At 43.4% G+C, this 26,152-nt stretch overlaps 1 protein-coding gene across 9 annotated transcripts in view; it reads right to left on the bottom strand.

Annotated features, from left to right (window-relative positions):
- Positions 1-26,152, bottom strand: part of PRKCE (protein kinase C epsilon) — a 631,244-nt gene that overhangs the window by 241,682 nt on the left and 363,410 nt on the right. For all 9 annotated transcript variants that reach the window (XR_014082521.1, XR_014082522.1, XM_081592037.1 and 6 more), the window contains 5 exons: positions 23,950-24,079; positions 9,730-9,872; positions 7,228-7,324; positions 4,138-4,337; positions 1,411-1,584 (listed from right to left, as the gene is read on the bottom strand). Coding sequence is in view for 7 of the 9 variants with exons in the window: in XM_081592037.1 (XP_081448163.1) it covers positions 1,411-1,584; positions 4,138-4,337; positions 7,228-7,324; positions 9,730-9,872; positions 23,950-24,079 (744 nt within the window). In the remaining 2 variants the exon portion in view is untranslated. The remainder of the gene's footprint in view (positions 1-1,410; positions 1,585-4,137; positions 4,338-7,227; positions 7,325-9,729; positions 9,873-23,949; positions 24,080-26,152) is intronic.

The raw sequence follows: 26,152 nt of genomic DNA on the forward strand, positions 1-26,152 counted from the left end.
TCTGCCACAAAGGAAACCCATGGTATCATTAAATACCATTTTCTGCTTCAAGAGCAGTCGTATAATGAGGACCCTAGCCTTGATAGTCTAAATGCACAGAGGAGAACACTGCTGACCCTCAAGACATCAATCCCACTCCTCATTCACCAACACTGCAAGGAAGCAGAGCCTCCGCTGAAGCTCCCTGGGTCTACCACGTACAGGTCCCTACACAAGGTCCCTACGGCTAGACTGGACCTCTCTTGGGATGTCAGACCTCTTGGCAATGTGTCCAAAGAAAGCAAGCTAGTGTGGAGCCCTGCTAGGAACCCAGCTCAGATAGTAAGAGATAAGGTGCAGCTGCTATGGGCAGGGGAAGATGGGGTAACACAACGTGGTATCAGAGCAGTCCCCACTAAACTGGCAGCCCCAGCCATGAGATGGTATCTCGACTCTGCCAATACCAAGTGTCTGTGAGCCAAAGACTTACTTCTCTGAAATCTGATTTTCATACTGGTGCAAAAAGAAGAGTAGAGGAAAGAATTTTAAAAAAATCTCCCACCCCTCCATCTCTGAGAGTAACCAGCTACTATGTGTGAGGCCCTTGATAGGCACCATGGAAGATAAAGAAATATAGGATAAGTTTCTCACTAGTTCAGAATTATTCTCAGGTGGAGAAAAGAGGAAAGCTGACCTCATGACTGACTCCATGATGTGCTTACAGATTATTTTCATTTCTTTACTGCCATCTTCTGGTCTCTAGGCACCTACGTGGTAATTTCAAAATGCTACCTTAAATTTGTGATTCATGATGGATTTTTTTTTGACCGTGCCATGTGGCTTGCAGGATCTTAATTCCCTGACCAGGGATTGAACCCCTGGTCATGGTGGTGAAACAGCCGAGTCCTAACCACTGAACCACCAGAGAATTTCCCATATGGCATTTTTAGTACTTGCTCACATCCTTTACCTTATATGATGGTACACAGATTAGACAGAGTTCAGGTGGCCTTTATTCTATTTTCATTTGATCTGAGGGCAACAATAAACTTAAGTGATTTGCCAAGTGACAAAAAGTTAGGAATAGAGCAAGGATAAACCATGCCTGCTGTTTTCTCCAAGGAGCAAACACCAGGGTTATTCATTTGACTTTCTTTGTCCAGCTACATTCACAAAGACTTCTATCACCCTCTTATCCCTTCACAAGTACAGCCTTGAGTGGAAAATCCCTTACTCTTAAAAAAGAGAATGCTGTTCAAATATTCCCTGATCTTTTCAAGGGTAAAATCCATTCCATTTTACAAGGTCTTTGAGAAAAGAATGTAGGGGATCTATGATTGATTTTTTAAATTTTATCTGACAGTCAAAATACTATAGTATCCTCTAGCACAACCCTCAGATGGCAGTCCACCAGCTTCCTCTTAAACATACCTTGGTCTGGAAGCAGCAATAGAGTTGGGTTAGGTACGGATGTTTTCGAGCCAGAGCCAAAATCCGTTTCTCTGTCATAGTGCAGTCTACATCATCATCCTGAAGGATGACATCCTTCTTTAGGACTTTCACAGCGTAGACTTCATCTTTGCCTTTGAGCTCCGCCAACATGACCTGTAATTAACAAAAACCACCCCTATAAGTCTATATATATAGGAAATTAAAAGAAACCCAAGTCAATACCAAGTGCTTTAAAAACTAACTCATTGTATCTTTAATTTTAAATAGTATTGTAGTATTTAAAATGTAAAGAGTATCCATTCCAATACAGCTACTATAATTTATTTGTTTTTAATCTCTAGCACTGTGTCCAGGCAAAGAAAAGTTCAATGCACATTTGTTAAACAAATTATATGAACATATTAATAGTTATTTCATGTGTTCATATAATTTGTCATACTCGCAATGAGTATAGCAAATATAGTATAGATTTTTTATCTGAACGTTATTTCATAAGCATTTCTCTATATAGTCTCCATTATATCATGGCTGCTGATACTCAATTCAAGTATATCTATAACAGTTTACTTAACCATGTACTTCAAACTAGTTTCATCCAATTATTAAGTATTATATAAATAAATTGCTTCAGGTGCTTTATACATATAACTTTTCTTTCTTTTAGATCATAGCCTTAAGATAGAAAATCTTAGAAGTGAATTATAGAGTTAAATGTGTACATTTCCTGACTTTCAAAAAGGATATACAATATAATCTGCCACTAGTAATGTAGAAGTGTTTTAGTTTCATGTACATTCACTAACGTTGGTGCTTTCACATAAAAAGCTTTGCTTATCTAATGAGTGTGAAATGTTTCCTCAATGCTGTTTTAACTTGTAATGAAACTAAAAATCTTTGTTCTCTAACTATATTTCTTTTTGTGTGAATTATTGTCCTCTGTCCAATTATCTACTGTTTTATACTACTGTATTCTTTAGGAATCCTTATAAGCTTGGTATATAAAGTTACTACCACTGTAATTTCTGCAAAGGTTTTTCGAAGCCTGCCATATGATTTTCTGTTATTTTTTCTATTAAACAAGGTCCTCTGTCTTTTTGTAGTTGAACCTGTCCTTGTTTACCTTTATGATTTCTTCTACAGCTTTAAAGCCAGGAATGTGATTCTTTCTCCAGAGAGTGAATTAACAGCTCTATTTTCTTAAAGTTTTCCTACCATTTGATATTTTTGCACTCATTTCCCTACTAATGTGACAAGATTTTTTCCCATTAAAAAACTCGTAAGTACAGTATTTCAGTCATCAGAGTTAAAGAGCAGTAACTCAGAAGCTTAATGAGGGCATTCAGGATGTTACACTGAAGACGTTTGTCACCCAAATACAATATAAAGTCTTTAAAACTGGCTCAAACTTTGGCAGCAATTTTTCTGAAAAAGCAACCCAAATGCTCCCCAGTCATCGAGGTTAGCATCCTGCTTACATCCTATGGAAACCTGGAGCCTCTGAACTTGCTTCTTTCCCCTTGAATCTTGCTCAGAATTAAACCAGGTCCTGCTTACATTCCAGAGTTATGCCTCATCAGAGGACTGGGGTCTGCTTCTTACATAACCAGTCTCTGAAGAATTTGATTGCTTCAGCCTTTGCTATTAGAGTCAATCCCACCAATGACTTTTGCTATTAAATCAATGCCACCTGCAGGCTCAGGATGAAATGTGGCAGATAAGGTGGCCGGGAATCAGGTCTCATCGTGAGCCACTTCCTCTGGAGAGAAGTGGAGCAGGTCTGTAGCTTAGCCTGCAAAAGTCCAGGATGCATGAGAGCATGGGATTCCCGGGAGCTCCCGGAGCCAGGCACCTGGCTCCAGAGCATGGCCACCTTGCTCTAGGAGGTCCTAGAAAGGTGACTCCCATCGATCCCAGGCATGGCTTTGTGATAAGCAGGGAATAATCAGGGGTCTAAGCTGAAATGTTAACCAGTTTCCTAGGTTCCCTGCTCTTTCATCTTCTAAAATAAGCTGGGGTTATTTTTGTCCATCTCATCCCACCTTCAGAATGCTGGCTAGTCACCATGAAGGCTTTAGTGGGCACACTCTGCACCCATGCCCCAGATCGCTGTGTTGGGCTCAGGGGAGCAGGAGAGAAGGGCTCCGAGGGCAGTGGTCCCTGATCCAAGACCCGAGATGACTGTGCCCATTCCCTCGCCACAGGCGGAGGATAAACAAGACGTTTAGTCAATGCCAGAGAAGTCACTTAAAATAACATCTAATTTACAAAGTAGTACACTCTAAGATTTCCTTTGAGCCTTAAGTTCACTCAGGGCAGAGATGCTAGAATTAATTTCCAAAATTTTTGTAATGAATTAAAAAAACAATTTCAGATGGATCTCTGAAAGGAAGAAAGCTCTCATGACTATTATTGATAATGGGAGGCCAAGCACACATAAAGCAATTTAAAATGCTCAGAGTGCTTTCTCGCCCGCTCTCTCACTTGGCTCCTGTTCCTATTTGACAAATGAGAAAAACTGAATCCCAGACAGGTGGAGTGACTACCCTATAGTCCTGCAGCTAGTGAGCAGCAGAACCCTGGTTCCTGTCTGCTTGGCCTCAGGACATTTTCATTTAACCAGGAAGGAAAATATAACCAGACCAGGCTGAAATGTTCATCACTTAATTTTGGATCAGACCAGCAGTTCTGCCCTTGCATGCCATGTACCTTGCCGAAGCTGCCTTTGCCCAACACCTTGATGAAGTTGAACTCATCCAGGCCCAAGCGCTTGGCCTGGCCTTGCCGGACTTCACCATTTTCACCCAGGCTCGCCAGCTGGCCATCGGTGGATGATGCCGCCCTGTGCTCTTCCCCTCGATTGTCAAATGACAAGGCCTTCCGGATGTTGTTTTCAAGTTCTTTTATTTCTAGGACCAAGGGTGACAAGATATTGCATTAATGTGCACTTCACAAGCCCTTCCTGTTAGGATCTGATATTCAAAATGTGCCCCTACCCCATGACTCTCAACCCTCCCTCTGGTTCTTCACAGCAACAGACCCAGCAACGCATTCCTGTAAGTCCCTTCATTTGCTCTGCATACTTTCACTGGCACCTAATTAATGTACAGCAAGGCCTGGGAACATAAAGAGGAGGACAACACAGTCCCCACCAATCCACTACTTCAGATCTGCTTTTTATTCTGGGACTGGGCCATCTCTCCGAAAGCCCCCTTCAGCTGGTATCCTGTTCCATTGTTCTAGGTGTAGTGCAGGAATCCTGGCCTTCCAAAGGCCATAGGGACCCTTCAAGTTTCCCTTGAAAATTAAAACACTGACTAATGGAAAACTGCTGTCGCAGTAATTATTGGTGAGGTAATTATTTCAATAACTGGGACTAAGAAGCCTTTACCTTCTATGGGACTTTATTTGGCTTTATTGCTGGGTTTATTCTAAATACCCATCTTCCATAAGGTTATTTAACCAAATGAGCAGTGGGCTTATCATTAACAAAAGAATTGTGTCCCAAGAGTGACATGTTGCAAATTTATCTTGGATGGGGCAGGAATTCCTCAGCAGTTTCATAACTATGACACAGCCTTGTGCTGCTGCAGGATGTGTGACCTGAATTAACCTGGGGATGATAATGCTGGGTGACTCTTTGACCTTTTCTATTTGAGAAAACTTTGTTGTTAGCTATACATTCACCAAGACATACACTCCTTTGTGTAGAAGTGGACATCTCGAGCATAATCCAATTTTAAAAGATGCTTGTGAATAACTGGGATCATAGGAGGGAAACACAAACTATTAACCTTTGGGAATCAGAATCAAGCAGGAGTGATCAGGTGCTGCTTGACATAAAGACAACTTTGCCTCCTTTACAGAAGGACTGAAGCCTATGAAAGCTCCATGATCTGGAGGCTTGACTTCTCTGAGATGTGTCGGGACAGAGTGCAGGGGAGAGGTGAGGACAGCTTCCAAGTCTACAGATATGCCCATGCCAGCTCCACAGTTTTCTATCACTTACTCTTAACTAAGTATAACTTTTGCTCTCAGCATAGAGCTTCTGCTCTAACTTGCAAACAAGTTATGAAACGAATTTTGGAAGACAGAACTTGGATGCTGGGGATATTAAAACTTGAAGAAAATATCTTTCTATGTGTTCTTACAACAGAGGGAAGAGGAATTGTGCCTTATTTCAGTTCTGCGATAATGCACTGTCTTGCTAAGAGGGTTTTCACATCTATTCGTCTTCACAACATGGCTGGGAAATACTGTACCTTCACAGACGGGGGACAAAGAGAGATCCTGAGGGGCATGGTGTCCTGCCGAGGCTGGACAGCAGGCTAGGCAGGAACCAGGCCTACAAACCCAGTTGCCTCACTCTTGCCTGGGGTTTCTTTACCATATGACTCTGTCCCCTTGAAGCTCTCAAAGGAGCTCTCAGCCTTATAAAAGCAAAACCTGAAAATACCCACATTGGATGGGGAGAGCATCTGCTTGTTTGGAGGCCCCTGGGAACCACTGGATTATTTACGAAGGGCTCAAACCTCTTTTCGGAGAAGGCAATGGCACCCCACTCCAGTACTCTTGCCTGGAAAATCCCATGGATGGAGGAGCCTGGTAGGCTACAGTCCATGGGGTCGCACAGAGTCGGACATGACTGAAGCGACTTAGCATAGCATTAGTAAACCTCTTTTGAAAGGAAGCAGAGTATAAAGGTGCAGAAAGTTAATCAGAGAAGCATGAAAAGGGACTCAGATCAATTATTTTGTGACCTCAGGACTGGCATACCCCCTGCAGCTGTTTTATTTACTTCTGGGGAAGAAGGGCTGGGTTGCAGTGATGACCTCCACAGACGGTTCCATGGCAAGGCTTCTGAGAATGGGGTCCCTAGGCCATAAGGGTTGATGTCTCGCCCTTACCACCAACTTAGTTCCTGACCTTTGGACAAAACTTAACTCTCTGCCTTCCACTTCCCATCCTATAACCTGGGGACAGTAAGGGAGCATAGACAGAGAATTGGCTTGAGTATAGAATGAGGATAAGGAAGACAAAAGGGGCTATAAGAACATCAAGGCACTATTGTTCTGACTTGTTAATGATTATTCCTGTTCTGCAGATGCAAACATCCCTTCCCAGTGAGATCTGGTTCTGGTCACCAGAGGGGAAGGTCTTAAATGTATATACCCCTCCTCAGTCTTGGCATCCTTAGACGCTTGCAGAATTCAGAAACCTTTGATGACTTCCAGCATTTTCTGATGGAGAAGGAGACATCCTGAGCTGAGCTCTAGAGGGGAGTCAGGTGTGGAGCTGGCTTCTCACAGGCTCTGCCAGCTTCACCTTCCTATCCCCACCCACCCATCTCCAGACTCCTGCCCTGATCTCAAGTTTTAGGTGTGATGGTGAAATTCAGGGAGGAAGGAAGTCAGATTCAACTCATCTGAGTGGTGCTGAGGGGCCTGGGAGCAGAGCTGGGCAGTGTGGTGAGAGAAGGGCTGTGCCCTCTGCCTCTCCTGCACATGGAAGCTGGAAGATAGGCGAGAGAAAAGAAAGAACCGCAGCTCCCCATCTCTCTCTCTTTTACCCTGCCTGGGAGTGATGTCAGGGTGGCAGAGCCATTCAGTGCCACACTCTCAAGAAATCTTTGCAGACAGAAATCACAGCTAAGGGGTCAGCAGGGAAGGTCACTGGGAGACCCTCCAGGGCTGCTGGCTGTTCTGCTCACAAGGCCATTCCTCGATGAAGAGGCATTGGACTCCTTGGCCCTTCCAAGGACAGAGCTCAGAGGTAAAGAAGCAAATCTGAGAGTCTCACCCTGGTCACAGGGGGAGGTGGGGGCCGACTTGGATCGATCTTCCTCAGACGGTGAGCTTCCAGAAGCAGGCTGCGGGGACTCAGCACCAGCAATGAGCTAGAGAGAGGGAGAGAACGAGGGGAGAAAAGGGTCAGAAAGGAGATGGGAAGTTTCCCTAAGGTCAAAAGCGTTAACATACGATGCCAGTGGCTGTAGGAGTCCCTCGTGCACAATAGCTCTTGCTGAATTGATCATCTGAAAGCAGAGACTCAAAGTTTCCTTTGTCAACTAAAGGAAAGAAAACAAGTGATGTCAGCTTGTTTAATTTTTATTCTATCCAAATACAACTGATCTTCCCAAGCAAAGCTCAACCTTACCCCTTCCATGAAACTTCTCTTGCCTACCCAAGCAATGCTAGTTATCTCATCCAGAGAAACTTGACAGTTGCTTGGTATTTATTCCCTACTTTGTTCAGCTTTATTTAGTTTGGGATCTCTACTCAGGTAGACTGTAGGTTCTCTGAAGGTTAAGAGCCTATCTAGTATTTGTATTGCCCCTAGGGATTGCAGAGTGATACACACAATAGAAGCTCAATAAACATTTTCAGATGTATCGATATTTGTCAGCAATCAGGAAATTTTTAGCAGGACATCCTCCATGAAGTCTAGGTCTTGGCATAGATGCTGGTATATTCATATTAAGTTCCCACTAAAGGCAGAAGTTTGCACTTAAAAGATCACAAGCACTTCTGTTCCCCTTTACTCTTGATCTACCCGCTGTGCACACCTGTCATTTCTGGAGGATCAGCTGCTTGCAAGGGGCAGGCTCCAGAAAAGCTGATGCTCCCACATAGAAGCTCCCTCAGCTTCTGGTCAAGGGCACCTGTCTTCCATCCTCTCCTACTAACTCAAGGTATTACTTGGTTTGTTTGACTTTTTCCAGCTTTTGCAGAAGCAACACAGCAATAAAACTGTCAGGACTGAAGTCTCTTAGTCTCTGACTCTGCTCCTTCCTTAATTTCTCCATGTTGGCTCCTTAGCACCAGGATCTCCCAAATTCAAGACAGACAGACAATGTCTGGTTACTCTCATTACAGGCCATGTAAATACAGGGGAGGGGGCAGGTATTGAGTTTTCTCTGAAATGTTCCATGACAGTAAAGATTCCAACTCAGTTTACTTCTAGCAAGAAACAAAATCATGTCTGCTGAACAGGACTCTCTGTAGAGCCCGTACATATGTGTGTTCAGCACTGTCATCACAGGGTATAAACACCCTGTTTATACCTAACCTGCCTTCTGGGTGGGGCCTCAGCATTAGGGGTGCTGACATTCTGCTTGCAGCTTCAATGTCCTGGGTCAATAACTGAAGTCCTCCTTCCACGTGGGACTGTCAAAAGCTGAGAAGAGCCACCAGAAGCACAAAATCTCACGTTAGTCAGGAGAGGGTGTTTTTTCCTCCAAACCTTACAAAATGGCTTTGTTTATTGGAAAGGTAAAGAAGAAAATGCTTAAGAAGACAAAAACAACCCAAACCTTCCCATTCAAGGGAAAAACCTCCTCTGAGAGGCAGCAGGGAAAAGCCATTGGTAGCTTCTAGAACAAGAAGGGAAACACAAAGCCCTTCAGAAAGTATTTCAAGGGAAATTTTAGGGACAACACTTAGGAGTTAAGACTGTAGAGGCACCCCGAGTCAGGCTTGTTTTCTAGTAAAAAAAAAAAAATAATAATACTGGGCAATGAGAGCCACTTGCCCGTACCACCCCACCAGGATTTCTTGCCCAGTTAACATGGTTACCGTTTTTTCATTAACTTACTCTTTCAGAGACCTCTTACATTTTTTAGGTTAGGAGCCAAGGCTAGGACAAGCCTTCAAACAAAATGCTAGAGATATCTTTAGCTCTGTTTACATCTGTGGGCCCTGACTTACCAAAACAACATTTTAGCAAATGGATCTTTTCCTACTGACATTCGGAATGTCACACGGATAGAGACAGGGCTTTGGTCACCAAAGACAGGCCCAGATGTTGCATGTCGTGGGACATTAACAATATTCCTAGGGCAGCCGAGTGCCAGCACTATCACAAATCTTCTTGGCTTGCTCCCGAGAAAAGAATGTGTTTCCAGCTCTTCATCCATTTATCCTCATTATAGTGATACCAGAGGCAAAGTTCAAATGCGAACATTGCTCTCATGCCAGTTTTGGAGGCAGATAAGGCTACTTCCCTGTCTAGAATTGAATCTTTTCTGGAGGGAATTCCAGAATCCTCACCTTGAAGGTGATACACCCCTAAGAAATGCAACACTTGAGACTTGCTTGGCTTTTCCTCACCTCTAGGATCGAAGGAGACTTTTGTGTTACCTGCATGACTTTTGCTTCTTTGTTTTCTTTAATCATATGCTGTTTCAAGTCCAGCGTCTCAACCCAGCAGTCTCAGAAGTGCACTCCAAGGGACTCTCAGGAAGTCAGCATGAAGATGCTGGCTCACATGAAGCTCCAGAAACACCACCCAAGAACCACTTACCTTTTTCCTCCTCTGGCCACTATTGGTGATCTTGTCTGGAGTAACACCCAGGTCAGCCAACACTTTAGCGATACCCCTGGCATCCACGCCACAGTTGGGAGCCACGTTGGTCTCACAGCGCCGGTGAACGTTCATCTTGCAGACTGTAAGGAGACACGGAGGAGAGGCTTCCAAAGGGTCATGACCTAAAACGTTACCTTATTGTGCTCTGATTGTAAAAGGAACACACGTTCATTTGTTAGAATTTGGAAAATGCAGGAAGACAAAAAAAGAAAAATTAAAAAATCACCCATCATCCCCTCACACAGATCTAAAATCACCCATCGAACCACCACATGGAGATAATCAGGCTATGGATAAATAAAAATCACACTGAAATTTCCCTTCAGGGAGCAGAACACTGACGGTAGAACTTAATTGGTTTCTCTGAAGAAAGTTCATTTGGATGCTGAACCCGAATGAGTCCCCTGTGTACAGTGTACTATACTACTCAGCTGCAGTGTGGGAATGTTCCTGAGAGAGGAATACTCACAGTAGTTAGCCCATCAAAAAGCTCATCTCTAAAAATGAGGAGCCTGAATAAGGTGACCTCCAAGGTCCCTTTCAAATCCAAAATCTGGATTCAAAGGAGCAAAGGCCCTGCTTGAATTTTGTTATTTGTTTCATCCGCATCACTTAAGCTGTCCTTGGTGCAGGACATCCAAAGTGAAAACATAAACTGTTTTGGTCACCAGTCCAGCATGTGAGGAGCTTGGAAGTTGTTGCTCCGTCCTATTGAGTAAAAAGCTGAACAAACTGGAAAATCAACAACTCTTCTTAAGATTGAACAGAGAAGTAACATCACAGGGCAAATTGCTGCCCTGTGGGAGAAACAGACAGGTAACTATTTGAACCATAACTTAGTGGAACAGAAACTCCCAAGCAGCAACCCAGTGGAAAACCAGCATAGGGTGGGGAAGCCTGCACCAAAATGGTGAACCCTTGGGGTCCCAGACCAGACGATCTGTCAGAGACTCGAGGCTGACCCCGTCAGAGTCCCCTCACTTTTGTGAGTTTACCTCTAGTTGTTTGACCATGTTCTCACAGTGAATATTGGAGAAAGAAATCCCTCATGCTGATCACAGGGAGAGAGGGAAGGAATTTTGAAATACAGCAGAGCTCCCTGTTCTTAGTAAGGCGGGCTCTTAGAAGAAGCTATTTCATCAGAGACTAAACTACTGTAGCTTTATCAGATCCTAAGCAACCTAGGGGAAGGAAAATACTCAACTCCAACTTGTGTTAGCTATCCCGTCCTATTTAAGGTGGGGGGGGACCCTAAGAAACATGTGTAAAGCCATAGTTCAGAGAAACAGGTTCACAGAAACACTGAGATCTAATCTCAGGACTACAGAATGCTTCCCCTCTCCCAACACCTTAGCACCATGTTACTAAAGGCCTGTTACTGCTGTTCCTGTTACTTGAGATGTCATGTCTGACTATCTCTCTCTCACACACACACAAATATGAGGCATATTATAAGGCAAAAAACCAGTTTGAATAGACAGGGCAAGAAGCAGAATCAGACTCGGACATGGCAGGGTTGCTAGAAAAACCAGGCCAGGAATTTAAAACACCTATGATTAATATGCTAAGGGCATATGTCAATAGAAATTTTCAAAACAGAAAAGCAAAAGGACATATACTGGAAAAAAAGACATAGAATATCTAAGAAATATAGAATAGCTGCAAAAGGCGTAACATGTGTATGAGAATACTAGAAGGAGAAAAAAAAGGGAAAAATGAACAAAAAAATATTTGAAGTAAAAATGACTGAGAATGCCCTCAAATTAAATTCAGATACCAAACTACAGACCCAGGAAGCTTGGAGAACACCAACAAATGACAGGAAAGAACAGGATAAATGAAAAAGAACAAAACCAATATGAAGCTACATCTAGGCATATCATACACAAGCTGCAGAAAATCAAAGATAAAGAAAAATAATCTTGAAAGAAGTCAGAAGGAAATAACACCTTACCCAAAGAGAAGCAAAGACAAGCATTACATCTGACTTCTCAGAAACCACATAAGCAAGAAGAGAGTAGAGTGAAATGTTTAAAGTACAAAAAATCCCCTTCATATGAACTAGCTCCATTCCAAGACATGTTCGTAAATCCAACTAAGTCCAACAAAGTTATCCTAGGTACTCAACTAACACAACTGGCTATGTAGCACTGTACTGTGATAGATTTATAATGTTTGCTTATAAAAAACAAATATAAAAATAAAGAAAACATTTTTAATCTTATAGTTCAGTACCTTGTACTCTTGTAGTGCTATAGTACCTTGAAAAGTGTAATAGTGAAGTACAATAGCTGGTGATTCTTAGCAGTGACAGTCACATCAACACTGCTTTTCCATTTGCTCCTAGACATCCTGGGCTTGAAATAAAGTTACTGTACTACTGTACTCTATACAGTACACAAAAGCACAACACTTATAGAGGAAGCACACACGTGACAATGTATACCAGGCATGTGACTAACTTACATGACTGGTCACGTGAACACACATTCACATCTTTGAAAGTTAGCAACCTCAAGGCTCAAATGTAGGGGACTTACTGTATTGAGAGGGGGGACAAATGCAGAATTCCGTACCCTGTGAAATTATCCTTCAAAAGTGAAGGAGAAATAAAGACTTCTTCAGACAAATAAAAATTGAGGAACTTTATTGCCAATAGACCTGCCTTGCAAGAACTGTTAAAAGAAGCTCTTCAGAAAGAAGCAAAGTGCTATCAGTCGTTTTCCTTCCCTCAGTCATCAGAAACTCAGATCTACATAAAGAAAGGAAGAACATCAGAGAAGGAATAAGTGATGGTAAAATACAAACTTCTATTTTTTAAATTCTTACATGATCTAACAGATAATTTTTCAAGATAACAATAGCAATGATGTTTTCAATTATTATGCTTATATATATATCATATGTATAGAAAATATATGCTTATGTATAAGTGAAATGAATGACAACAATGATATGAGGAGTAGGACAGAAGAATAAGAATTACTTTGTTATTATAAGGTATTAATACTTGTACCTGGGGCTTCCCAGGTGGCACCAGTGGTAAAGAACCTGCCTGACAATGCAGGAGACATAAGAGATGCTGTTTTAATCCCTGGGTCAGGTAGATCCCCTGGAGGAGGAAATGGCAACCCACTCCAGTAGGAGAATCCCATGGACAGAGGAGCCTGGCGGGCTATAGCCCATGGGGTTGCAAAGAGTTGGACACGACTAAAGCAACTTAGCACACATGCAATACTTGCCCTATCTGTGAAGTATTAGAACATTATTTGAAAGTGGACTTGGATTAGTTTTAAATGTATACTGCAAACTCTAGGGCAACCATTAAAATAAGTTTTAAAAAAATAACAGAAGAATGGATATGCTAAGAAAAGAGAAAAAATGGAATCTTATAAATCGTTCAATTAAAACCACAAAAGGTGGAAAAATGTGAAAGACAAAAATAGAAACAGAGTAAGGGCATCAAATGGAAAACAATAACAAAAAAAGATGGTTATTAATCCAAATATACTGAAAATCACTTTAAATGTCAATGGTCTAAATACATTGAGTAGAAGACAGAGATTGTCAGAGTGGATCAAAAAAGAAAACCCACATATTATCTAGAATAAACACACTTTAAATATGTAAGATACATATAGATTAAAATTAATGTATGGAGAAAGATATATCAAGCTAATGCTAATTAAAAGAAAGCAGGAGTAGCTACATTAATTTCTGATAGAGTAGACTTCAGAGCAAGGAAAGTTATCAGAGATATCAAAGGGCACAACAATAAAGGGAACAATTCTCCAAGAAGACATTAAAATCACACTCCTGGTATTTACTCAAATGAGTTGAAAATGTAGGTCTACACAAAAACCAGCACACGGATGTGTACAACAACTTTATTCAAAATTATGAAAATTTCAAAGCAACTAAGATGTCCTTCAGTAGCTGAACAGCTAAATTGTGGTACACGCATATAATTGAATATTTGTCAGTACTAAAATACATTAGCTATTAAACCATAAAAAGACATAAAGGAACCTTAATTGCATATTACTAAGTGAAAGAAGCCAACCTGAAAAAAAACTATACATCATATATAGCACTTACTATATGACATCCTCCTCCATGACAGAAAAGCAAAACTGTGGAGTTGTAAAAGGATCAGAGATTGTCAGTGGCTGCAGGGGAGGCAGGGAAGAATAAATAGCCAAAGTACAGAGGATTTTCAGGACAGTGAAACTACTATCTATAAATACTATAAGGATGGATACAGCATGTTGTACATTTGTCGAAACCCACAGGATGTTCAGTACAAAGAGTGATCCCTAATGTAAACTGAGGGATAATGATGCGTCAATGCAAGTTCATTGATTTAACAAATGTATCACTCTGGTGTGGCTACTGATAGTGAGGAAGGCTGTCTGTGGGCGGGGGTAGGAGGGTATGCCGGAAATCTTTGTACTTGCTCAAGTTTGCTCTGAACCTAAAACTACTCCAAAAGCTAAAGTCTATTAACACACATATACACACAGACTTTCTGGAATAAAACCAGGCAGGATGACCACACCTAAGGGCTCTGCGCTACCTGACCACTGACCTGGAGCGGGGCACAGACCCTACTCTCCTTCATCTCCAACGCAGGCTTGAAGAGCTCAAGTGAATTACATGGCTGAAGATGCCCACGGAGCCAAAGGCAGGAATATGGGGGTGGAGAAGCATGTGTGCTGATGGGAGGGGAGCTTTCTCAGGCAATATAAACAAAAAGAAAGCCCCACCATAGCCTGAACATGGTGCCGCCTCCATTAATTGAGTTATTACTAAAAATGCTCAAAAATCCTCAGACCCATGCCAGACTCCAGGCGACAGCACTCTTAATTCTTTGTCCCACTGCCCTTAGCAAAACTACTCTTTGACACTCAGCTCAACTCATCTGCATGTCCATCCATTCCATCTCATACAAGTTCTCTTCTGTCTCTTGAGGTGACAGAATGGACAAGGATGAAGCAACGGAATGAAGAAAGAGAATTTCGTAGCACGGGTAGCTTATCTATGTGATTTAGCCGCTGGCGCCCTCTGGTGTTGTAACACCAGACCCGTCCATCCTAATGAAACAAATTCTCTCAGGTTGACTGGTCAGCAAAACAAGATCTTTGGGCACTTCATTTTTCATTTTAAAAAATTCTGTTATTTCTTTGGGAGAACTGTATAGTTGTCTTAATATGTAAGGTTAAAAAAAAACACAAAAAACCCAGTGACATGTCAGTTAACATGAACCACATGAAAAAGCGACTTTGAAAGTCTGGAAACACGAGGGCAAAGCTGGCTGAGAGAAGGGAACTTGACCTAATTTAAGCAGCCACAGTGGGTTTCCCGGAAGCTGGAAGTAACATCTGGAGGCCGCAGGTCAGGAAGACGAAGTAAATGTTAGAACCAAAGAAACGTGAAGCTCATTTATAGTAATGCAAGGCAGACAAACCGGTTGAATCACCCCCTTCTCTCCGTCATCCGGACTGGTGAGCACCCAGCCGCCAGTTCCCTAAGGATTCCCGTTCTAGGCTGCTTAATATTGTTCATTTTTCAACCGCTTCACCAGGATGAGCTGCACTGCTGGGGCTCTTCAAAAACGAAGATCATTATTCTACTTCTGCCCAGGGTCTCATCACCCATTTGTTGAGCTCCTACTCTGTGCTATAGGTGGTGCTGTCCTCAGGACAGACGGGGGCTGGGGCATGCTGACCTTCATTTTGGTTGCCATGTTTCCATCCTTTCCATAGCTGAGATTAAAGCTGGTGTTGCAGTGGGGTGGGTTAGGCTGTTGGGAATCCTCCCAAAGCAGGCAGAAGACCTTGTGAGAGAACAGTGACAAAGAGAGACAGGCAGGCCTAAAAAGAGGCCAGAAATCTCTTTACATGATGGTGATCTGGCCCTTGTGGGTGAGCCAGAGCGGTGGTTTGATAGCATAACAGGTTACAGCCAGCCACACCACGCTCAGGGGCAAAACACACACAACCGTGAGCAGGAAGTTGTGTGCTTGTGTCATGGAGGTTGGCAGGGGTGGGAGAGTGCTTGATGCAGAGTCCTGGGTAGGAGACAAGAATGGGAGTAGCAAATGTACACAAAAAGGCTTAAAAGGACCCCAGCAAATTGTTAGTAGTGGTTACGGCTGGAGACAGACATGGTAAGAGAATATAACGGACTTCAATATTTTTATACATATACTTCAGTCTTGCTAGAATCTTTCATAGTGAGAATTATTTGTGTATTATTTGTGTTTTTTTAACTCTAAAAATACAAATAAAAGTTGAAGATATGACAAGGAAAAGTGAAAGTCGCTCAGTTGTGTCTGACTCTTTGTGACCCCATGGGCTATACAGTCCATGGAGTTCTCCAGGCCAGAATACTAGAGTGGATAGCCTTTCCCTTCCCTAGGGGATCTTCCCAACCCAGGGATCGAACCCAGGTCTCCCGCACTGCAGGTGGATTCTTTACTAGCAGAGCCACTAGGGAAGCCCTACGACAAGGAAACTGTTAAAAAATAATAGTAAAGGGCTGATATTTTCAAAACTGATGAGAATAAAAATCCTTTTTCATAACTTTACTGTTTTTTTTTTTAATATCCACTTTTTTTAAATGGAAGGAAGGAAGAAAGGAAGGGAAGGGAAGGGAGAGAGAAAACCTTCCCTTCCTCCTATCTTTGTGGCTCCTATGGCCACTTTTCATTACTTTCATTATAATTCTCAGAAGGTGGATATGAAGTTGGAGTTAAAAGAAAAGTCCAGGGTCACCTAGCCAGGGGGCCTCCCTGCAACCACCCAGCCCAAGCAGTGGCTGAACAAGCACAGACCAGTTCCCTGGACTCCTAATCTGGGATCTTCACTGCTTCCAGCTCTCTGCCTAGGGGGTTTGCCCCAAATAGATGGCCTGTTCTTCATTACCTGCAGGAACGGGAGTAACTCTCTGCCCCTTAGTCCACAAAAGCAGCCTCGGCTCACAGCTGCTATTAGGATAGAATCTCAGAGAGAGTCAAGAAGCCAGGAAGAAGACTCTTCGGGACTCTCCAGGCCAGACCTTTTCCAACCTTACCTCATTCCCTACCTTGGCACAGAGCTGCAGTTAGGGTGGCCAGGCAGGAGCAAGGGGCTCACCCCAGAGGGGGACAGGAAAGCCAGGGCTGCTGCAGGCCCTGCAGGGCAGACTGAATTGTGTAAAGAGGTCTGGCTTTCTGTTAAACTGCCCCAGATGCTGGGTGATGTCAAGGCAGGTGTGCTGGAGACGTGTGAGCTCACAGGCAGAAGAGAAGTGGGGAGTGGGCAGGGTGGCCAGGGCAGGTGAGAACCCCACATCTTCTTTAGAGAAGGAAACAAAAATCATAAGGTATTGGGAGTCTTTACCTCTGGGGAAACTGACTCCATAAGTCAATGGAGAAATGAAGCACATGTGAGAGGACCCTGGAGGCATTCACTGTGCAGGAGAAGGTCAGGTTAAGGAAGCAGTAGACTTAAAATAAAATGAAGAACAAAAAAGAGTTCAAATGCCTTAGTGATGCTAGTATTTGAACATTTGAAGCTAATTTCTGCACCATCTAATAGCGGCTGAGGTGCTCAGACAGACCCTCAATGAGTCTATAGAGAGGTACAGTGCAACTGTGCCAGCACTTAAATCGTAAGATAAAGGACAGGAGGAAATCCCCTGGTGGTCCAGTGGTTAGGACTTTGCACTTTCACTGCCAAGGGCACAAGTTCAACCCCTGGTTGAGAAGCTAGGACCCTGCTAGGTGACAAAAAAAAAAAATACAGCAATGAAATATCCTGCCTTAGTGCTGGTGTCTTTCTACCCTGATAAAGGAGCTCAGTTACTCAAACACAGCCTGTGAGCATTCTCCAAGTGTCTGGCTCTTCTGGGCTGTGGGAGGCAGGAGGCAGCCCAGAGGATGGTGGTGGGTTCCCACCGGTCCCTAGTTGTATCCCTCTGTGCACACTGGTCTCCAGTCCCTGCCAGTAAAAGTTGGTAATTATGCTCTCTCTCCCTGGCTGGCAGAGGGACAGTCTCTGGAAGAGTATATCCACCACCTTTGAACCCATGTGGCTCAGGCAACTTCAGGCTGAAGGGAGAGTGACCAGGACCATCTCATGGATCCTTCCCTATAGACACAAGCTCAAGAAAAACCTGTTTCACTGAAAACACCTGAACGTTTTATCTGCAGGAGTGGGACGGGCAACAAAGCTGAAGCCACAGACCAGCAGGTCAAGTGGCTTGTATCCCACAATGACCAGGTGATGGGGGCTCCAGCCCAGTAGGCCAAGCCAGCCTGATTCAACAAAGGTGAAGACCTGATGGAGTCTCCATAGATAGGAGAGGGCGTCAATCACAGACCAGAGGCAGTGCAGGAGCCAGCTGCCTGGGTTTAACTCCAGCTCCCTGGGGACTTGCTCTGAGACCCCAGGCAGGTCAGTAATCTTTGATTTATTTTTCTTAGCAATCAAAGGAGTGGAACCAGACTTAGACCCAGATAAGTAGGGGCCCCTGCCCACGACCCTCCTAGCCTCTTCTGGCCATCACCCTCTCCACAGGATAAGGCACCTGCAGGGACAAAAAGACTTGAGGTTGAAAAAGGATAAAAAGTGAGAAGAAAACACAGGAGATCGGGGGCAGTGAAACCACTCTGTATGATACTGTAAGGGTAGATACATGTCATTATACATTTGTCAAAACCCACGGAGTGTCCAACACCAAGAGTGAAATTAATGTAAATTATGGATATTGGGTGATTATGATGTGTCAGTGTAAGCTCAGCAACTGTTCAACAAATGCATCTCTCTGGTGGGGGATGTTGATGGTGGGAGAGCCTGGGTATATGTGGGGACAGGCTATATACAGGGAATCTCTGTACCTTCTACTCAGTTTTACTGTGACTAAAAAATAAATTGAGAGAGAGAAGAAAAGCGCAGCAGGAGGAGAAAAGGAGCAAGAGGGAAAAGGCCAAGTCATGGTAACAGAGGACAGGACAGGAGTATCTGTAAACCTTTGTTGGGGCCCTAAGTTCTGAATGGCCTCTACCTTCTCATCTCTGTGTAGCCTGTTCCTCTCATGTCCTGCTGGGCTCCAGTGACCAGGAATCCTTGCTTGAGGCAGCCTCATTCTCCCCATCCTTTATTTGAGCAGGCTTGGGGTGCTTCCTGCCAAAACAGAGCTGAACACACCGTCCCCTGGCCCTGCCTTCTCCCGGGGTCATCCAGGGACCCACAGCCCTGGCAGCCATGTCTGGGTGTTTGGGCTGCCTCCTTCAGTTATCAATATTTATGAGATGATGGTGTCTTCATTTAGATTCCCTAGATAGATCAATAATTAATAGAGTTACTTAAAACCAGACATGGCCTCATCAGAGTCCCATCCAAAGCAGGCGCTCTGCTTCCTGGCAACCACTACTCAACTTTCCAAAAATGCATCACTCCTCTGCTGAAAGCATTCAAAACTCCTGCCGCATTGTTTTCTTTCTCTTCTTTTTGTTTCCATGTCACTTAATGGCAAAAAGATTTTGGACAGGCCCCATTTCTTTCAGGTCATGTGCTGGAATTCTAGAAGGGGAAACGTCTGGGAAGCTCACACAGAACATAAGATGTGTCAGCGGCCAGCACTTCCTCCTGTCCTGTTCATCCTCACTTCTTACAACAGCTATTTCCAACCCTCCTCGTGCCTTCCACACCCCCCTTACTTCTCACCTCAACTCAGAAAAGGATCTCCTATTTCAGAAGTAAGAGAACTCTCTCCCTCCGCTACCCCACCCCGTAACTCAGAAGTCTGGCCAATGTCTGTATTGATCAAAGTTGGGGAAATTAACAAGGGTTAGGTAATAAAATGAAATGGCGTGCTATTTATTGTCTTTATCACTGATAACACTCTAATTAATGTCATCACTACCTAATCTTCTTTATTATCAACATCAAAAACAGAGTAATTAAAAAGACTTTTCTGCTTTCATGTTAGAAGTGCCACAGTCTGGGGTTGTCTTTTATCTGCTGACCTTTTTTTTTTTTTAATTATTGTTGGAGCATAGTTGCTTTACAATGTCCTGCTTGCAATGTGGTACAGCAAAGTGAATTAGCCATACATATACGTGTGTGTTAGTTGCTCAGTTGTGTCCAACACTTTGCAAACCCATGGACTGTAGCCTGCCAAGCTCCTCTGTCCATGGGATTTCCCAGGCAAGAATACTGGAGTGGGTTGCCATTCCCTTCTCCAGGGGATCTTCCCAGCCCAGGTTTTGAACCTGAGTCTCCTGCATTACAAGCAGATTCTTTACAGTCTGAGCTACCAGGGAAGCCGTATACATATAACCCCTTTTTTGGATTTCCTTCCCATTTAGGTCACCACAGAGTTTCAAGTAGTGTTCCCTATGCTATAAAGTAGTTCTCCTTAGTAATCTATTTTATACATAAATGCTGGAGAGGGTGTGAGAGCAGGGAATCCTCTTACACTGTAGGTAGGAATGTAAATTAATACAGCCACTATGGAGGACAGTAAGGAGTTTCCTTTAAAAACTTAATAAAAAAAGGAACTTATTTTTAACTGCAGTGCCCTCAAAAGATTCAGAACTGATATGACCATTCTGCCAGTCATCTCCTCCTGGACTCCCTTCCGTGACACAGGACATGTGTCTATACCCAGGCCTGGCTTTGAGACTTTCCCTTCACCAGGAGGAGGGGTATCCATCTATCTCTCTATCCCTGTTCTATCAACAATCCACTGTCTCTCTTGGCTCATTAATGGTTTCTTTTTCCACTGTCTTTTTTCTGATTATAAAAAATATCCTGAAAATACTTCACCTTCTGTTTTTACTCCAGCCTCTGCACTTGGGTGATCATCCCCATCAGGACAGCTCCTGCTGAGTGCACTAGTGATCTCCTTATTGTTAAATCGAACCCCATGTTCCATCTTTTTTTTTTCAATTTTATTGAAGCATAACTGACCTACAATACCATGCTGGTTCCAGGTGCACAAACATAGTGATTCAATATTTCTATATATTACAAAATGAGCACCACAGTAAGTCTAGTTACCATCTGTCACCATACAAAGATACTACAGTATCATTCAGTCTATGCCCCACGTTGTACATTTCATCTCTGTAACTTTTATTTTGTAACTGGAAGTTTGTACCTCTTAATCTCCCTCATCCCCCATCCACCTTCCCTCTGGCAGCCACCTGTTTGTTCTCTATATCTGAGTCTGTTTCTGTTTTATGTATTGTGGTGCTGGAGAAGACTCTTGAAAGTCCCTTGGACAGCAAGGAGATCAAACCAATCAATCCTAAAGGAAATCAACCCTGAATATTCATTGGAAGGACTGATGCTGAAGCTGTAGCTCCAATACTTTGGCCACCCAATGTGAAGAGCTGACTCCCTGGAAAAGACCTTGATGCTGGAAAAGATTGAAGCCAAAAGGAGAAGAGGGCGGCAGAGGATGAGATGGTTAGATAGCATCACTGCCTCAATGGACATTAATTTGAGCAAGCTCAGGGAGATAGTTAAGGACAGGGAAGCAGGCGTGCAGCAGTCCATGGGGTCACAAAGAGTTGGATGCAACTTAGCAACTGAACAACAATAACAACAACAACAAGATTCTACGCACCATTTGTCTTTCCCTGTCTGACTTATTTAACTAAGCATAATACCTCTAGGTCTACTCATGTTGTCACAAATGTCAAGATTTAATTAATTTTTATGTCTCAGTACCATTCCACTGTGTGTGTTTGTGTGTGCGCGCGCACGTGCATGCACAACACCTGTTCTTTACCCATTCATCTGTTGATGGATACTTAGGTTGCTTCCATATCTTGGCTTTTGTAAATAATGTTGCAATGAACACAGCGGGTATGTGTATCTTTTCAAATTAGTGTTTCTATTTCTTCAGGAAAATAGCCAGAAGTGGAGTTGCTGGATCATATGGTAGTTCTATTTTTCCATGTTGTACTTGTTACTTTAAATAACTTTTTGGAAGCATTTGGCACTATCCATCACTCCCTTTTTAAAATTTTTAAAAAGTACTCTCAGTTCTTTAGGATTCTATGATTCCACTCCTTGCCACTTCCCCTCCTGTCTCTGAGGCCCTTCCCTCAGAGTGTGCAGTTCCTTTGCACACTCATCCTAGGATGCTGATACCCTACCTCATCCCCAGATTCCCAAGGTGTCTTCTTTCTTCACTCAAGGTACTTATCCTGGGGATGATATCTACTTTATAGGTTAACTACTACTCAAACATTGACAAATCCAAATCTAAATGCTCCATCTAGACGTCTTCCCTGAGTTTCAGTGAGAATTTCCAACAGTCAGACAGCTTCACACTGGTGCCTCAAAGTCAACACGTCCCCAGCTCAACTCCACCATCTCTGCCTCTAGCCCTGCCCTCCCTCATTGGTTCCCTGTCTCAGCGAGTGGTGTCACCATCCTCCCAGTTGGATCTGATCACTACAGACAATAAATCACTCATCAATATCTCCTAGGTTATTTTCCTTCTCTGTTCCCACTATAGCCAATACCTTATTTCCAATCTTCATAATTTCTCACTGGGATCCTTTCAGTGACCAATTGGTTCACAGCTTCAGTTTCCTTCTTATACTTTAGCTCTTTCTCTAATTTTTTCACAATGGGAATTTATGAATGATGCATTCAGTAATAATTAAATACTGTTTTTATAACAAACTAATTTAATAGTTTAATACATTTTCAAGCTTAAGTTTACTTAAATAGTGGCTGATTTTATTTTTCTGGGCTCCAAAATCACTGCAGATGGTGATTGCAGCCATGAATTAAAAGACGCTTATTTCTTGCAAAGAAAGTTATGACCAACCTAGATAGCATATTAAAAAGCAGAGACATTACTTTGCCAACAAAGGTCCATCTAGTCAAGGCTATGGTTTTTCCACTAGTCATGTATGGATGTGAGAGTTGGACTATAAAGAAAGCTGAGCGCCGAAGAATTGATGCTTTTGAACTGTGGTGTTGGAGAAGACTGTTGAGAGTCCCTTGGACTGCAAGGAGATCCAACCAGTCCATCCTAAAGGAGATTAGTCCTGGGTGTTCATTGGAAGGACTGATGTTGAAGCTGAAACTCCAATACTTTGGCCACCTGATGCGAAGTGCTGACTCATTGGAAAAGACCCTGATGCTAGGAAGGATTGAGGGCAGGAGGAGAAGGGGACAATAGAGGATGAGATGGCTGGATGGTATCACCGACTTGATGGACATGGGTTTGGGTGGACTTAGGGAATTAGTGATGGACAGGGAGGCCTGGCTTGCTGCGGTTCATGGGGTTGCAAAGAGTCAGACACGACTGAGCGACTGAACTGAACTGAAAATAATAAATAACTGTTTTTAAACAGTGTCTGTGAGATATTCCTGGCCAATAGTTCATGATTGTCCAACTCTGTGAGCAAGTTAGACTAGCTTGTGACACTGGACTTCTATCAGACCCCAGAGTGTGAACCCTCCTCTCCATATTATGTGGTATCACCTGTGTCACTTAGCACACTTATTTGAGCAGAAGTCAATTCAAAGGCAGAACAGCAGGAAATAAAGGAGGAAACTCAGACCCCGAGGTCAAGGTTCAAACCCTACTTCTGCTCACGAGCTACATGAAGAGGTTAAATTAGTCTCTGAGCCTATTTCCTCTTGGGGGCCAGGGGGATAATATAACATCCATCACAGGTCTATGAAGGAGCAATCTGTCTTATGTGACAGCATTTTAGCAGCGGTTTTTCTGAAAGTAAACTCTGAACCACGGATGGTGACAGAAAAATGTCTATGACTTATTTCACAGTCTAACTCCAAAAACTTTTCTTCCCTTCTACTCCAGTGTATCTTTTCCTTAATTTTTTCCTGCACTTTTTCAGACTCATCTTGTGGTCCCAGCTTGTTCACTATCCTAAAAGGTGGAATCACACTTTCTCTCTTCTGATTCCCTCTATGGAGACCGCTGGAAGGCCTCTGCACAGAGACTGTCTGGCAAATGCTCAGAGTAACTAACAAGGGCTGAGCAAGGGCTTGGGCCCAGTCCTTTGGTCAGCCCTGGAAAGCACTCTCGAGGCTCCAAGAAGAAAGATTCTTTAAGTGGAGGGACAGCAGGGGCTCAGGTGCAAGGGGAGGGGGATAGCAGGACCCAGAGCCTTACCTTTGCACTGCAGACCCTGCCGCAAGAGGCCCCAGAGCAAGGAGCCACAGTGATCGCAGAAGGTGGGGACCTTGTAGTTGTGGATCCCGAACTTGTGAGGCATGTTGACACTGAACCGCTGGGAGCCCACCTGCAGGGACAGCAAATCACAGGGTCAAAGCCAAGCTCCTTGCTCTGAAGCTTCCTGGGAACATAGTGAAGACAGCCTTCCTCCCAGGGCCCGGACCTCACTTTCTCTGTGGACTTGGATCCCCTACCAGTCCTATCCAGGACTCAAGACCTCCAAACTCCATGGCACATAGCACTCAATCTGAACCTCACATTTTGGCCTTGAAGAGCTGTCATTAGGTGACAGGATTGTGGGATCAATGAGACCCTGGGGGTAGAAGAGGCAGGAAACATATTACTGTAGGTATTGAAGACATGCTGGGTTGATACTAAGAGGAGAGTTGTGGTCTCCCAGGACTAGCCCCAAAGGGATGTGGTGACAACCAAGGTAAAGAGGTAGGGAAGCATCCCAGGTGACTAGGAGGTCTGTGGGGGCAGGAGAGCTGTGTGACCCTCAGCTGCAGCCACTAAGGACTCTCAAGTATCAGACGATGGTGAGTGAGAATGATGACAAACACACAAGACTGTGCTGCAGGATCAGCGAGACTGCGAGCATCCAGGAAGGCGGCACAGGTGTAGTTCAGATGCACACAGCACTCAGAGGAAGATACAGCAAGAGGGGTGAGTAAGACCAACAGAAAGGGCTCGGGGAGGGAGAAAGATGGAATAGGAAGATTAAAAGCCAAAGAGGAAGAGAAGGAAGGAAGATAACACAAAGAGAGAGCATTCTTGGTTAGTCGGGGAACGGCAAAAGTCCTAAGTATGAGCACAGAGACACAAGACAGGATGAGGGCATCGGCCAAGTGCTTGTGGCCCAAAGTTCCAGGGAGCCCGTTGGCAAAGCCCCCTTTTAATGGGAGGGCATTAGATGCTTGGTGTTTAGAGCCATGTGGGTGTGGGGTGTAAATGTATGATGAGTGTGTACATGCCTCACACTGCAGGTAGTTACACAAAAGAATGAAAGGTTTGTCCCCTGAGGGCTGTGCCCAGCAGAGGGCACAGTCATCACCCTGATGGGCCAGGAATATAGTAACTAAAAGAGACTGGCCTCAGGGAGCAGCAGGACAGGCAACCAATTCCACTACACTAAGAAACCCAATCAATCCCTGGCAATTAATCTCCCTTGGGACATGTACCAAGTTTGGGAACACGCCTCATTGGTAACTTCTTTTCAGCACTCAATATGCCAGAAAATACAATCAGAAAAACTAGGTCACAGATTAAGCTGGGTTCTGTGCATTTTAAATCTCAACCCTCTAGCCTGCATGGCATGAAGTCATAGGGTCTCCTTCCAAGGAGGTGTGAAAGAGGTTTAGAGGTTCACAACTGATAAAACTTATGAGATCATTTTTTAAAAACTTATTGAGACTTATGAGCTCCTTAAGAGCAGGAATCATGTATTTCTCTTTGTTTCTGTGGGTCATGGAGCAATCATCTGGCATACAGGAAGTGCTCAATAAAATGTCCCTAAGTAGAAAGAGAGACTCACAACAAGGAAATTATCTTTTTCTCTCATTTACATAAAAAACTAATGAGAGTAACAGCATACTTAATGGTTACGATCCTAGAACAGGAGTCAGGAGAGCCAGGTGACAGTGACTTGCGATTTCTACCACGACTGTAGAACCTCAGTAAATGACTTTGGTGCTTTGGGCTGTCTGCTTTCCAGGGACATGGGATGCTCAGTCTAAGCCTTGTCCTTTCCTGCTTTCCAGAGATGGTGTGAAATCAAAAAGAGATGGAAATGCTTTCCATAAAGATGGAAAATGTTTTGGGTGTCAAGGTGTCATTTTGTTGAATTGTTTTTAAGAAGCAGGTAGAAAACCCTGCTTCTTAAAAATAGAAGGGACTCCTTTTGGAAGCCTAATTATAAACCTGCCTGATTATAAACCTATCTGATTGTAATCCCATCCAGGGTCTCTCTCACACTAATGGCCTATGATTATACATTATTTATTTATTTTACCAAGAATTAAAAGTATGTCTTTGAAATCAACTGTCCTGAACACAGATAACTCCTCTACTCACATTCACATCTGTCATTTTCTCTAAGAGGTTTTTTACATCTGTTAGTGGATCCACTCTTCTCTCAATT

This window comes from Giraffa tippelskirchi, chromosome 4 (genome assembly GCF_054371585.1).
Source record: "Giraffa tippelskirchi isolate mGirTip1 chromosome 4, T2T-mGirTip1v1.2.pri, whole genome shotgun sequence".
In the NCBI taxonomy this organism is placed as follows: Eukaryota; Metazoa; Chordata; class Mammalia; order Artiodactyla; family Giraffidae; genus Giraffa; species Giraffa tippelskirchi.